Genomic DNA, 15,807 nt, shown 5'->3' with positions numbered 1-15,807 from the left:
CGAAAAGTCAGGGGCAAGGCCGCCTCTGCTGGGCCTGGGGAGCCACGCCGGGATTTTCACTCCCCAGGCCCTTAATTGGCCTTGAACATGACTTCCACCTCCTTGAGGCAGAAAATTCCGCCTGGAACTACACCCAGCCATCGCAAGCAAGGTGAAGGACAGCCCAGGAACGAAGGTAAGTGTCCCCGGCGAGGCCCCAAAAAATTGGCCAGGCCCCAGCAAGGTCAGTTGGTGGGAGGGGTGGTAGTGTTGTGGGGTGGGGCAGTTGGAGCTTCGAGGGCATCCCTCCGTAGACACAGGGTGCCCGATCAGGAGGGCTCCCCCTCCCCCAGCCCGCAGAAAGGCCGCCAGGTTTTACCTGTGCTTGGAGCGGTGTTCTTGGGGCCTTTGTTGTCCTCCCGGGCAGGAGGAGGCCCTCAGGTGGCAGTTAATAGGCCACTTAAGGGTCTTAATCAGCTTGGATCAGGAACACCCTCCCCCACCACCACCAGCCCGCTCGTTGGGGGGCTGTAAAATTCTGGTCATAGTCATTTGCAGCACAAAAAGGAAGCTATTCGGCCCATCAGGTCTGAGCTGGCTCTCCACAGAGCTATGCAGTCAGTCACACTCCCCGGCTCGATTCCCATAGCCCTGAAAGTCTATTTCTCTCAGGTGGCCATCCAACTTCCTTTTGAAGCCATTGATCATCTCCGCTTCCACACCCTCGTGGCAGCGAGTTCCAGATCATTACCACCTGCATCTTTTGCCCAAAACTTTCAATCTGTGTCCCCTAGTCCTAGTACTATTTGTTGATGGGAACAGATTTTCCTTGTCTAACTTATCTAAATTTGTCTTGTACACCTCTATCAAATTTCCCCTCGATCACCTTTGTTCCGGAGAGAACAACCCCAGATTTTCCACCCTAACTTTATTACTAAAATCTCCCATCCCTGGAGCCATCTAGTTAATCTCCTTTGCACCCTCTCAGGACCCTCACATCTTTCCTAAACTTGTGGGAATGGTGTTAGGCCCTCTAACCACATGGTAGGACAGGATATAAAGGAAGAAATAATGGGAGCTTGTCAGAAAGGTACGGTGATAATCATGGGAGATTTTAATCTACATCTAGACTGGAAAAATCAGATGGGCAAAGCTAGCCTGGATGAGGAATTCATGGAGTGTTTTAGGGATAGTTTCATAGAACAGCACATTCTGGAGCCAACCAGAGAGCAGGCTATACTACACCTGGTATTGTGCAATGAGATAGGATTAATTAATGACCTCTTAGTGAAGGCAGCAATCATAATATGATTGAATTTTACATTCAGTTTGAGGGAGAGAAGAGTGGGTCTAAGACTAGTATTCGAAACTTAAATTAGGGCAATTATGAGGGCATGAAAGAAGAGCGAGCTAAATTGAACTGGCAAAGTAGGTTAAGGGATAGGTCAATGGAAATGCAGTAGCAAACATTTAAGGGGATACTTCAGAATACACAGAATAGATACATTCCAACGAGAAAGAAAAATTCTAAGCGGAGGACCCACCATCCGTTAAAGTTAAAGATAGTATCAAAATTAAAGAAAAAGCATATAATTGCGCAAAGATGGGTGGCAGGTGAGAAGATTGGACAGAATATAAACAACAGCAAAAAATAACAAAGATTAATAAGGACGGAAAAGTTAGAGTACGAGTGAAATCTAGCTAGAAATATAAAAACAGATAGAGTTTCTATAGATACTTAAAAAAGAATTAACAAAGTGAACGTTGGTCCTGTAGAAAGTGGGTCTGGGGAATTAATAATGGAAAATAAAGAGATGGCAGATGAATTGAACAGGTATTTTGCATTGGTCTTCACTATAGAGAATACAAGTAACATCCCAGAAATAGCTGTAAATCACGAAGTGGAAGGGAGGGAGGAACTCAAGAAAATTACAATCACCAGGGAAGGAGTACTGAGCAAATTGTTGGAGCTACGGGCTGACAAGTTCCCGGGTCCTGATGGACTTCATCCTAGGGACTTAAAAGAAGTGGTTAGTGAGATAGTTGATGCATTGGTTTTAATTTTCCAAAATTCCTAGATTTGGGGAAGGTTCCATTAGATTGGAAAATAGCCAATGTAACTCCTTTATTCAAAAAGGGAGACAGAAAGCAGGAAACGACAGAACAGCTAGCTTAACATCTGTCATAGGGAAAATGTTAGAAGTTATTATTAAAGATGTTATAGCAGGGCACTTAGAAAAATTCAAGGTAATCAGGCAGAGTCAACATGGTTTTGTGAAAGGGAAATCATGTTTAACCAATTTATTGGAGTTCTTTGAAGAAGTAACTTGTGCTTTGGATAAAGGGGAACCAGTGGATGTACTGTACTCAGATTTCCAGAAGGCATTTGATAAGCTGTCAGATGAAAGGTTATTGCGGAAAATAAAAGCTCATGGTGTAGGGATAACATTTTGACATGGATAGAAGATTGGTTAGCTAACAGGAAGCAGAGAGTAGGCATAAATGGGATATTTTCTGTTTGGCAAGATGTAACGAGTGGTGTGCCACAGGGATCAGTACTGGGGCCTCAACCTTTTACAGTTTATATAAACAAAGTGACTGTTGATAATTCAGAGCATGCGCAGAACGATTGCAACGTCATCGCTGCGTGCGAACATTTGCCAGCTTGCCAGGTTGGATGCGCGCATGATATCACCACATAATGATATCCTCACCCCTCAATAGCCGTCTCCATTCACCTATACCCTGCTCCCTCCTAGCATCCCTGCTTCAACCTGCTTGACCGCCTGCTGCCTTCCCACAGCCACTTGCTAACCCTGCCCACTTCCCTCCCCCTGAGCTACTCGCTCCCGCCCCACCAGCTGCTTCCCCCCTTGGCCGCTGCTCCCCCCCCCCCCCCCCCCCTCAGCCGCTTGCTCCAGACCTCACCACTGCTCCCCACCCCAACCGGGTTGATCGTTGCCCGCTCACTGGCCACTCACTCTACGCTTCCCCACCTCTGGCCACTTGCTCCAGGCTGCTTTCCTCCTCTTGGCCACTCTGTCCGTCGCCCTGTCACCCCTTGCGGACTGCCTTGTTTCTTCAGGCAGCATGGCGTGATCGAACATGGGAGTGAGTGGCTGAGAGGAGGGAAGTGGCATAGCCTTGAGCGAGCAGCTGGAGTTGTGGGGGGGTGGGGCAAGCGGGGATCGAACGGCTGCAGAACAGGTTGGGGGTGGGGGAGCGAAGAGCGGCGAGCGAGCGGCCGGAGGCGGGGAGAGCAGCGAGGCTGGAGCGAGTGGCTAAGGGAAGGCAGCAGGGAGCGAGCAATGAGAAGACAGGCGCAGGAGGGAGCGGCAAAGAGAAGCGCAATGGCAGGAGGGAGCAGGGGACCATTGAGGGTGGGATGGAGGCAGTGAAGGCAACCATTGAGGGGATTTTTGGGTTGAATTCGTGATAAATTGAGCAGCGCCATCTTTATTACTGGAAGCTGCCTGAGATGTCGCAGACAGTGATGTTTCAGTGGAAGAGGCTGCATTTGCACATGTGCTAGTACTACGCCACCTAGTGATTGCATTGTCAGCAAACGCAGCCTTCTATAAATGACTTGGATGAAGGGACCGGAGGTGTGGTTGCTAAATTTGCTGATGACACAATGTTAGGTAGGAAAATAAGTTGTGAAGAGGACAGAAGGAAGATACAAAGGGATAGAGATAGGTTAAGTGGGCAAAGTCCTGGTAAATGGAGCATAACATGGAAAAATGTGAATTTGTCCATTTTCGTAGGAAGAATTAATAAAAGAAGCATATTATCTAAATGGTGAGAGATTGCAGAGCTCTGAGATGCAGAGGGATCTGCAGATCCTAGTGCATGAATTGCAAAAGGTTAGTTTGCAGCTACAGCACGTAATTAGGAAAGCTAATAGAATGTTATTGTTTATTGCAGGGGGAATTGAATACAAAAGTAGGGAGGTTATGCTTCAGTTATATAAGGCATTGGTGTGTATGGTATTGGTTTCCCTATTTAAGTAAGGATGTAAATGCTTTGGAAACAGTTCAGAGAAGGTTTACTAGACTAATCCCTGGAATGGGCAGGTTGTCTTCTAAGGAAAGTTTGGACAGGCTCAGCTTGAATCCGCTGGAGTTGAGAAGAGTAAGAGGCAACTTGATTGAAACATATGAGATCCTGAGGTGTCTTGACAGGGTGGATGTGGAAAGGATGTTTCCCCTTGTGGTAGAATCTAGAACTAGGGGTCACTGTTTAAAAATAAGGGGTTGCCCATTTAAGACAGAGACAAGGAGAAATCTTTTCTCTCAGAGGGTCATAAGTCTTTGGAACTCTCTTCCTCAAAAGTGGAAGCAGAGTCTTTGAATATTTTTAAGGCAGAGGTGGATAGATTCTTGATAACAAGGGGATGAAAAGTTTTTGGGGGTAGGTGGAATGTGGAGTTGAGTTTACAATCAGATCAGCCATGAACTTGTTGAATGGCAGAGCAGACTCGAGGGGCTGAGTGACCTACTGTTGCTCCTAATTCGTCATATGCTTGTATATATGTTCGATTGTACTTTATCAAATGTTTTCTTAAAATCCATATAGATAACATCCACTGCATTCCCTTCATCAACCTTCTATATTACTTCTTCAACAAATTCATTTAGATTAGTCAAGCATAATCTGCCTTTTACAAATCCATGCTGACTTTCCCTAATTAACTCAAACCTCTCTAAGAGCCTATTTCTTTCCCCCTGAGTATTGTTTCTAAAACTTTATCCACTTGCCTGTGTTGCTAGGACTGTCCTTACACCCTTTCTTGAATAAGAGTGTCACATTTGCCACTTTCCAATCCTCTGGCACCTCCCCCATATCCAGTGAAGATTGGAAGATTATAGCAAGCCCTTCCGCTAACTCCACCCCCACTTCCTTTAGCAACCTGGGATGCAAGCCTTCCAGACCAGATGACTTATCTACCCTAAGCATTGTCAGCCTTTCCAGTGCCTTCTCCCTCAATTTTTACTCTGTCCATTACCTCCACACTCTCTGCTTTTACCAATTTTTTTTTGTCAGATTCCCCTTCCTTAGTAAACACCGATACAAAGTATTTATTAAGTATTCTAGCTTGTGCTGTGCCTCTAAGCATATATTACCCTCTTTGTCCCAAATAGGCCCCACTCTACCTCTTACTACCCGCTTACTATTTACATCCCAGCAGAAGATTTTTGGGTTCCCTTTTATGTTGACTGCCCTTCTATTCTCATATTTTCTCTTTGCCAGTCTTCACCTCTCCTCTCAACTTACTGTATTTGGCATTGTTCTCACTTGAAGAATTCAGCTGGCATGCATCATGCAACCTCTTTTTTTGTTTCATCATAGTCTCTATCTCCCTCATCATCCAAGGAGCCCTGTTTTTAGTTCCCCTACCTTTCGCCCTTGTTGGAATATATCTAGCCTGGACCTGAAGCATCTCTTTCTTAAAAATAACCCGATTTTTCTGTTACAGTTTTGTCTGTCAGTCTTTGGTTCCTTTTTATCCTGGTTAGATGTAGTGTACATGGATTTCCAAAAGGCCTTTGATAAGGTGCCACACAAAAGGTTAATATGCAAGATAAGGGCTCATGGAGTTGGGGGTAATATATTAGCATGGATAGAGGATTGGTTACAGGATAGGAAGCAAGAGTAGGGATAAACAGGGCATTTTCAAGTTGCAGGAATGTAACTAGTAGAATGTCACAAGGATAAGTGCAGGATCTCAACTATTTACAATCTATATTAATGACTGAGACGAAGAGACAGGAGTAATGTTTCAAGTTGCTGACAATAGGAAACTAGGTGGGAAACAAGCTGTGGGAAGGACACAAAGAGGCAGCAAAAAGATATAAACAGGTTAAGTGAGTGGGCAATAAGGTGGCAGATGGAGTATTATATGGAAGTGTGAGGTTATTCGCTTTGGTCGTAAGAATAGAAAAGCAGAATTTTTTTTAAAGGATTGAAACTTGTAAGTGTTGATGTTCAGAGGGACTTGGGATGTTCTTATAAAAGGAACACATAAGGTTAGCATGCAGGTACAGCAAGCAATTAGGAAAGCAAATGGCATGCTGGCCTTCACTGCAAAGGGATTAGAGTACAAGAATAAAGAGGTCCTGGTACAATTGTACAGAGTTTTGGTGAGACCACAGCTGGAGTACTGTGTGCAGTTTTGGTCTCCATATTTAAGGAAGTATATACTTGCATTTGAGGTGGCACAGTAAAGGTTCACTAGATTGATCCCTGGGAAGAGAAGGTTTTCCTATGATCAGAGGCTGAGTAAATTGGGTCTACACTCTTTGGAGTTTAGAAGAATGAGAAGTAATCTCATTGAGACATACAAGATTCTGAAGGGGCTTGACAGGGTTGTGGAGCCTCCATTGTCGAATATACTTAAGGCTGAGAATTTTTGGTCTCTCAGAGAATCAAGGGATATGTGGAGCAGGCGGGATAATGGAGTTGAAGCCAAAAATCATCCATGATCATATTGAATGGCAGACAGGCTCAACGGGCCATATGGTCTACCCCTGCTCCTATTTCTTGTGTTCATATGTTCTTATCGAACCATAGTAAAAACAGAAAATGCTGGCAATACAGCAGATCTGCCAGCATCTGTGGAGAGAGACACAGTTAATGGGGGGAATTTTAAACCCCCCCCCCCCCCCACCCCTGCCCAACCACAGCAGGTTTGGAGGCAGGAAGAGCATAAAGTCGGGTGGGATGGTGGTGGAGGTGGATTGGCTGGGGGAGGGGTGGGGGGGGGCGTTGCAGGGGGAAGGGGTTGTTGGGTGGGGGTGGCTTCCGCCATCATCACGCCTCTGCCGAAATATAGTCCAGGGTGGGAAGGCCTGTGAATGGCCTTCCGCCCCATCGCAAATTAAGGCCCTTAACTGGGTAATTAACCCCCAGTTAAGGACCTTTCCCACTGCAGCTGCAATTACCCATGCGACAGATGGTCCTGTCGCCGCACGGAAAGCACAGCACAAGAAGGCACTGAGTGCCTGAATGAAAGACCTGGCATCGCGAAATGGGGCACACTGAGGGGCTGCTGATCCCTCTCCCCCACAACCCTCACCCCCTGTGAGAACCCCTCCTGCCCTGACCTACCTGAGGCCTGGGTCCAGTGAAGAACCTCAAGCCTCCAGGATGGTCATCTCCAGCAGCAGCCACCCTTCTGCGGTGGTACTGCAGTTGCCAGCCTCTGATTGACCCACAGTTCTCCAGGTGAGTCTTCTGATGACGGGGTCTCAAATACTATAGTAGGCCTGCCACCATTCACTTAAGTGCCTGATTGGCACTAAATTTGGCGGGCCTTCCGGCAAAGAGGTGGCACAGGGATCAGCGTCGGTCTTCCCCGAGGCTGAGACCCCCACCGCCAGCATAGAATTCCCCTTAATGTTTCAAGTTGATGACCCTCCATCAGATCTGGGAAAAGTTAGAAATGTAATAGGTTTTAAGTAAGTCAAATGGGGGTGGATGGAAAAACAACAAAAGAGAAGGTCTGTGATAGGGCTGAAGACGAGAGCCATTAATTGACAAAAGAGTTGGTAGGGCAGAGCCAAAGGGCAAACACGAGAAGGGAAATGTACAATAATTAAGGTAACAAGGTAAAAGAGACAAACCGAAATCCCTTTAGAGAGAACAGCAGAACTTCAAGGTTGGCATTGCTGTTGAACCATAGTGTTGTTGACTAAAGTAACTTTTATTCTACTTCGATACACTAAATAACTTTTGCATCATAATTAACAAGTTTAAATGAAGAGCCTAACACAGCTTTATAGTATGGTTATTTGTTGTAAACATCTACCAGTTGCTCTCCCACTATTCGAGAGGCTTCATCTGACCGTAGGCCCCTTTTTGGGCTGGCTACAGCTTTCATTACCTAAGAATAATTATTCCATTAGCTTTATTTCTAGAGAAATGTAACTTATAGCAGTAACCTATTCCCTTATCTGTTTCAGGCTGGCTACTAAATATGTGTTTATTTTGAGCATATTTCTAATTTCTAACAAACATTAACTGCACTTCAAAAGAAATTAGTTGGCTGTAAAACACTTTGGGATGCCCTAAGGTCATAAAAGGCACTAAAAAGTTTGTTCTTTTTTTTCTCTCTTTCTTGCCAATTTTCTGAATGTGTTCGAAATGTTTAGAATCCTGATACCAACGAGTACCAGATGATCTGTCTGTGCTGAGAGAAGCCCAAATTAGTCCAAATTACTGTCTGCAATTTTGCCGTTTAACATTGGCACGACAGTTAGATACTAATGCTGTCAACAGTTCAGACTGTGTGTTAGATGCCTACCTGTAATTATGCATTCTTTTGCTTATTTTACTCTCTTTTTTGACATTTCATTGTCTCCTGTCCTTCATTCCAGGAGAATGCAGCTCCCAACCCACTGGCCAAGGAGGAGCTGAACCTGCTAGCACGGTTAATGGGTGGACTAGAGATCAAGAAGCCTTTGGGCACTGAGGCAGGATTCCGGCTGAATCTGTTTGGCACAGACGAAGAGGAAGAGTAAGTTGACAATACCATTTTTATAGCTGTGCTTCTTTCACAGGAACAAGATTAATAATCACATACACATCCCTTCCCGATAGCGACATGAGGAAAAACATTTAAACGCAGCAAGTGGTTAGGATTTGATTGCACTGCCTGAGAGTATTGTGGAGGGAGGTTCAGTTGAGGCAATCGAGGGAATTGGATTGTTAGCTGAAAAGGAAGAATGCGCAGGGCTATGGGGAGAAGGCTGGGGAATGGCAATGGGTAAACTGTTCTTTCAGAGAGCCGGTGCAGACACGATGGGCTGAATGGCTGCCTCCTGTGCTGTAACAATTCTGTGATTCTGTGACATACCCCTGTACATCTACACACCCCTGTACATGCACTCATGCCACACCCTCTTTCACACATATACTCACATCCACACCCTCATTCACACTCACACCCCTGTGCACACACCCACACCCTCCATATCCATACCCACTCACACAAACATCCACATACAAACATTCCTTCCCACACACACACCCACAGACATGAAGGGCAGAATGGTCTCCATCTGTGCTGTAAGATTCTGTGAAAATGAATTTTTCACACCTGACCCATGCCTTTGGATGAAGCGCTGATCGGAGGCCCAGAACATCCCTACAGCAGGAAAGTTACAACTGAGAGTTAGCTTGGACTAGTGCCTTAAGTGGCTGCAGAGGCCCAGAAACAATGTTACATGTTCATTTTCTCAACTGGGAAATCATGCCTAGTGTGGGCTAACCCAAAACCAGAACAGGAAATAACTGAACTTGGAGTGATTTAATTCTCCACAGACAGGAATTGTTGTGTTGGTATTACACCATGCAGGAAGATCACAGGGGCAGTGTCTCTTTAAGAAAGAGCAATCCGAGATGTTTGCCGTGATCTGCATCACCACCTCATTCTGAGCCAGGCCTTCAGATCTTTGTCCAGTGGAGGCAGCAGTAACACGGTATTACCATAAAACATTTACAATAAGACACTGGAACATTTCCGTAACACAACAAAATTAACCAGCTACAGTGGGAACAAAAGTTCAGCTCCGTACTATGTTAGGTGAGCTGGGAAGAGTTGTTTAAAGAATGAGGCAGGCTTTTGGCCACAGCAAGTTTTATTTTGACCTGTTTTTGTGTTATAGCCATGCAGCAACCATAAGGCCTCCAGAATTTTCTGATGAAGTGATCAACATACAGGTCTCTAAGGTGAGCAGGATGTCATTGGATTGCTTTTTGCATCAGTTACACCTTACATTTTAATGAATATATGCATCTGAGATTCCCCTCTCACCCTCTCCAGCTTTCTCACCGGAAGGTGCTGACTCAACAAAGGGTTTAAGACCTGTGGGCACCAGCAACCCTTTGCTAATTCAGCTAAATGGGCACATGAGCCTATTCGACCATGAGCATGGTGGGTAGTGGGATGAATGTCACATACAGGCCCAATCCTGTCTTGTGCTGCATCAGACACGCACACTCACCAGAAAGGGCCACTGAATAGGACTTGGGAGAGGGGACCCCAGCTGGTTTGTGGCCTATATCGACATTGAAGGCAGTTGTCTCGCTTCCCCACTGCTAACTCGGCTGCTCAGGGCCCAATCTCCAAGCAATACCACACTGTGCATAGAGCATTTACCCACTCAGGCAATTGAGGGCCTTGCTTTATTTCCTGCTACAAAACAGCAGACCACTGGTTGTATCTGTGTTGTCTTTCTCTGCAGGACCAGCAGCAGCATGAAGAGTTAGCTCGAATTATGGGAGAGTTTCATGTCCAGGAGCAGCCCAGACACAGCCGCAGTAAAGGGGATGACCTCCTGGCCATGATGGACGATCTGTGACATCCTGCCAGTGAGCAGCTGTGACATCATTGTTTTTTCCAAGTGACCTTCCTTGGCACAACATCTGTGGTTGGGTCACTGGCTTTCAACTCTCTGAGCAAGTTATTTCTGTTAATGGCTCATTCAATTCCTGTACCAAGAGCTGAACTCCCGTTCTGTACAATTTTGTGCACCTCGACTCCGTTTCATCCAATTAAATTTACTGTACATACTAAAAATATTAAACCAACCAGAATGTGATCATATTCACCAACATTTGTGACCCTCAAAACTTGGATGGAGGATTGGAAAAACAATGGGGCAGGGGAGACAGGGAAATTATTTGGCTCAGCTGTGAATTTTTGCAGATCAGTGAGCTGGAGGCAAATTTGCATGGAATACAAGTGTTTTCTTAATGTATTTTTTGACTGTGCATCTGTGAAAATCAAGTCACACCTAGGTAAAACTGGGACTAATTAGGTACCATTGGAGTGGGGGGGACAAAGAAATGTAAAAATGATATGGATGATTGGCAAGTATGTCTTGCCATTGAAACCAGTCAGTGTCGGCTATAGTAGGGTTACAGTATATGACAGTGGGGGGGGGTCACTCAGTTATGCGATAAAACTCTGTGTGCGAGTATGTGTATGATGCTGAAATCACTGTGTATGACAGTGTCATGCCTTGGAATCCTGACTATAACATTGATGTCATTGTGTGTGACAGAAGGGTCACTGGGTCACTCTATGGAATCCTGCCAGCAGTTGTATGAAAATCTGCCAATTTTCTTGGACAGTTAATGATTTGTGCATCTAATCAAACAGATGCAAAGCTTTGGTTCCACTTTTAATGATAAAAGGCAGAGCTGGCCTCAAGATTTTGGGCCTCTGCACCTCAAGTTTCTAAAGATCAACTATTAATGCCACCATTAAATGTTCTTAAATAACTTTAAACATTGACAATTGCATTTAAATATTACATTCAAAGTGAGTGTCAGTATTAATTTGTATTTAGCATGTCTATTCCTGTGCATTCTCTGTCTTGGTCTTTATTACTTTAAAATTCTCTGAGGTACAATATTTACACCATTATTTCCTATCTTGGATGTAGGACTAGCGTAAATTAATGTATTTAATTCACTTGCTGAAATGATCTATTTTAATATCTTAATATTCTTTCCAATATTTCCCTTGACATTTGCTCTCCAATAACACTTCCTCCCTCCTCTCATGTTTCCTTATCTTTATTCTCATTAATTTGTCTTTCTGCTCTCTGCTAGATCCCTTCCTCTTTCACAGAAGCAAAATACTGCAGATGCTGGAAATCTGAAATAAAAACAAAATGCTGGAAATACTCAGCAGGTCAGGCAGCATCTGTAGAGAGAGAAACAAAGTTAACATTTCTGGTTGATGATTTTTCTTCAGAACGTCCTGAAGCGTTTTTATCCCTTTCCTCTTTATTTAGAACCCCAGCATCCTTTGCCTCCACACCTATGGCAATTGCAGCATTTACCAGCAGACAGGGGACCCCACCATAGCCCAACCCCTCCCCCATTAGACACAGGCTTTGAGGAGGCCTAAAGCTGGCTGTGTGACAGGGAGGTTCCTCACTGCTGGCTGAAGCTGTTGCAGGAAATGTTTGTTTTCTATTTACTGTGTCTGCTTACGTATCACAGATTGCTTGAGGTGTCGCAGGTGATTAATTCAGTTGGAAAGCCAGTTGGTGTATTGACAGAAAGTACAGCAGGCCATTTTCAACAGCTGATTTACGAAGGCAATCCTATAAAGATGTTAACTGAAATGCCTCCAGCAGTCTTGTTATTTGCTGGGAATTCTGTGTGCTAACACTTTTCATTGGATATCTTCCAATTGACCTAATCCCTTGGCAGGTTTAAGCCAGTGTACCATTCATGTCAATCAGAAAGCAAATTGCTGGTGGTGCTAAAGGCCCAGTGTACACAGTGGTATGCCATTGGCTGTCGATGTTCTTTTTAGAGGTGGAGTACACACTCAGTTCATTGTTGCAGGGGTGGTGATTTGAGAGCAGCACTATAAACAGAAGGTATTGATTCAAGGTGTTATTGTATAGTAGAAGGAATATGTTAAACCTGTATGAGGAATAAATGGGGCTTTGTGCATTGTAGACCTTTGTAATGTATCACTGTCTCTCCTGATTCCTGTGAGATTTGCAGCCAATCTAACAGCCACACGACCATCTTAAAGAAAATTGCTTATTACTCAAAATGCTATTCAGTTACTTTGATAAAAGTGGTTTGAGGAAATAAAGGAAATCTACAGTAAAAGTTTTTTAATATGTAAAACGTTTTGGTCCTATTTGAATACTTAATAACAGACTATTAGATATAGCCAAAGAAAGTGCTATTTGTCGAAGGTCAGACTCATCCAGTGTTTGTGTCTTTATGTCAGTGCTGTATTTGACACAAATGTGTGACTGTAGGTGATTTACTAATGTAGGTACTCTGACAGGGTCAGGATACTTCTGGGTCAGGGTGATGGACATTGATGTTGGAGCATCCTGACCAGGGCACCATTTCACCCGTCACAAGATAATTACAGTTTGGCCCAACCAGTGAGATCTGAATGTCCTGTTTCTGCCTCTCCCCCTGCCATTGCAGCATCCAATTATTTGTTGAACCAAGGAAATTGAGGTAAGATTTAGTAGAAGTATGCAAGATTATGACACATAAGTTAGACAAAGAAAAGCTGTTCCCATTAACAAATGATACAAGGAGTAGGGGACACAGATTTAAAGTTTTGGGCAAAAGATGCAGGGGAATATGAGGAAGCACTTTTTTATGCACGGTTGGTAATGACCTGGAACTCGCTGCCCACAATGGTTACGGAAGTGTAAATGATCAGTAACTTCAAGAAGTTGAATGGCTACCTGAGAGAAATAGACTTGGAGGGCTACGGGGTTTGAGCCAGGAATTGGGATTGACAGCATAACTCCGTAGAGAGCCACATGGACTCGGTGGGCTGAATGGCCTCCTTCCGTGCCATAAATGACTCCATAAGAATTTTCTTACATCAGTGCTAAAAATGCCTATCACTAATTTAAACCAATGTTCTGTAATTATACCCCCAGTTTCATTTAAAGTGATATTTTGGTTTCACGTCTTCCTATATCCTTATTAATCTTATTTACCTGTATAACTGCACCTTTCAGACTCCTCCTTTGCAAGCTGAGACATGAATTCTTTCACAGCCTCATTCTTCTGTAGACCCTCCCCTCTGTATTTCTTGCCATCATCAGAGATGCTCAAGGACATCTTATGTTGTAAAATTTGTGGAGAATCCAAAAAAGCACCATATCATGCTTTAAACAAAGTGCAAATTAACTGGTATTTTAAAAAGGAACGGCAGGTTGACTTTTCCCTTCAAGGCTTGTAAGATCAGGTCTTGATGGACTGAAGGACAGTGTGTGCTCTGCAAGATACTTTCAGTTCCAAATGCTGTTCATCTGAATATCCAAATGAGGAGTATTGTTGACAGATTTTCTTTCCTTGTAAACTCTGCCATGACAAAGCTGGTACCAGTTTATACAGCATGTGCGAACTTCCTGCACCAGAGTTGAACATGAGCATCCCTGATCATTTCTCCCTCCAGAGTTCTCTGGGTGGAGATAACCAGTGAAATGGCAAATGAACTGCAGATCATCATTATGTGAAAAGGTTGGTTAATGTTTCAGGTGAGATCTTGTTCGAAACTCCCAACTAGTCATTTAAAGAGTAACCTGATCTCTTTCAGCTAATGATAGACCTGTAGATTGTATATAATAGTGTAAGTCCAGATAGAAATTCAGTGTATATAATATTGATATGAATGTATTCATAATTTTGCATAATAACAGAAAGAAATGCCTAAATAAACATTTCTTTGAAATGGCTAATGGTAGTGTTCTGTAGTCAATGCATGAGTAGCAAGACTGGCCAGTCGGTGGAACATCCAGGCTCATGAAATGTCATATTTTGTGAAGAAAATGTTGCATGTAGAAGATATTTGTAATTTTTTACATGCATATTTTTAAAATTTGTAGTTGTAGTCAAATACAGTAAATGCTGATATTATTTGGTGTACTGGCTTGGAAGTATACTGAGTTCAGTCGTTAGAGGGAGCTAAGTAAAGTATACAATGATGCTGAATCATTTCTTGGTTATGTCTACTTACATAATTCAGTCTCTCTGTGCCCTGTCTCCCGTTAGGCTCAATAACTAGCCAGTGCTCCTGATTATTTTGGTCAAACAGGAAACTAAGTTCAAATTTGCAGAATTGTTTGGAATAAATACAAAGAATCTTGATGGCAAGCTACCCTCTTTCATTGAGGTGAGCTGGAATAGACAGCCTTGTAGCCATTCCCTCTACCAGCATCTGCTCTTATAACAAGAGGCACCTGGGGAAGAATTCTCCTTGAATTTCCAAAGGGCAGACTGACGTTCTCACTGCCCATAACTTATTTGATGCTGATAATAAATGAAAACTGCTCCATTCCTGCCAGCCGACTGCTCAATCTTCATAGAACTTTAGGCCAAGCATCTGAAGTTCAGTTTTGGGTTCGCCTATGTCCATTGATTTTGGTAACATGAACACAGTAGTCCAGTGATCATGCTACTGGACCAGCAAACCAGAGGCTGAGAGTTCACCGATAGCAAGTTATGAAACTCAGTTCGATAGGATGAACAAAAATGATAATGAAAGCTCCTGGGCTGCTTTTAATAAAACAACTGGTTCACAATTATCCTTCAGGGAGATGAACTGTCACCACTCTTAATGGGTCTAGCATACACAAGACTCCAATCCCATGTTATATTGACAATGCTGTTGGATAATGAAGAATACTCAATAAATACTGCTTTGTCAGTCACTATAATCCCAAGAACAACATTAAAAAAACATTTGGGTGGAGTTAAGTTGAATTTCCAGGGATTTTTTTGCTTGACTTAACACACTCAAAAAAATTGTTCAGGACAGCTGAAAACTGAAATATTCCATGATGAATAGCAGAAATTTCTGAACGCTTGAAGATCAGAAAACACTGAAGAATGTGTATTGCCTGTCAAAGTCTAATTTATCTGGAGGTAGGCGGGAACCATTGTCTCTCTCCCCAAGCATGGAGAAGCAATGGAGAGGAACTCACAAAATGAGACTTGGCGTACTCGTGTATTTTATTAGGCATTGAAAATCAAGCTATGTTTTAAAATATTAACCAGCGTTCTATTGAAACTATGGAGGATTAGAAGCATTAAGATTTTTTTGTTACTTCGTAATAAATTAATTGTTTATTTAAATGTTTTGTTTGTGGAAAGATTGTCAGTAGGGTATTTCTTGTTCCTATTTCTCATCTACATGCTGCCATCGGTGGCAACATCTAAAAACAATGCCCACACGTACACTGATGACACCCAGCTCTACCTCATCACCAGGTCTCTGAACCCCTCCACTGTCTCTAATTTGTCACACTGCTTATCTGT

At 43.4% G+C, this 15,807-nt stretch overlaps 1 protein-coding gene across 1 annotated transcript in view; it reads left to right on the top strand.

Moving 5' to 3' along the window:
* oscp1b (organic solute carrier partner 1b) overlaps positions 1-14,228 on the top strand; it is a 91,485-nt gene extending 77,257 nt beyond the window's left edge. Inside the window, exons 9-11 of the mRNA XM_068011039.1 lie at positions 8,355-8,494; positions 9,645-9,708; positions 10,224-14,228. Of these exons, the coding sequence (XP_067867140.1) occupies positions 8,355-8,494; positions 9,645-9,708; positions 10,224-10,340 (321 nt within the window). The 3' untranslated portion in view covers positions 10,341-14,228. The remainder of the gene's footprint in view (positions 1-8,354; positions 8,495-9,644; positions 9,709-10,223) is intronic.
* Positions 14,229-15,807: the final 1,579 nt, after the last annotated feature.

Source organism: Heterodontus francisci, chromosome 31 (genome assembly GCF_036365525.1).
Source record: "Heterodontus francisci isolate sHetFra1 chromosome 31, sHetFra1.hap1, whole genome shotgun sequence".
NCBI classification, from domain to species: Eukaryota; Metazoa; Chordata; class Chondrichthyes; order Heterodontiformes; family Heterodontidae; genus Heterodontus; species Heterodontus francisci.
Note: the sequence above shows the minus strand (reverse complement) of the source record. Positions and strands in the feature narration are given on the sequence as shown.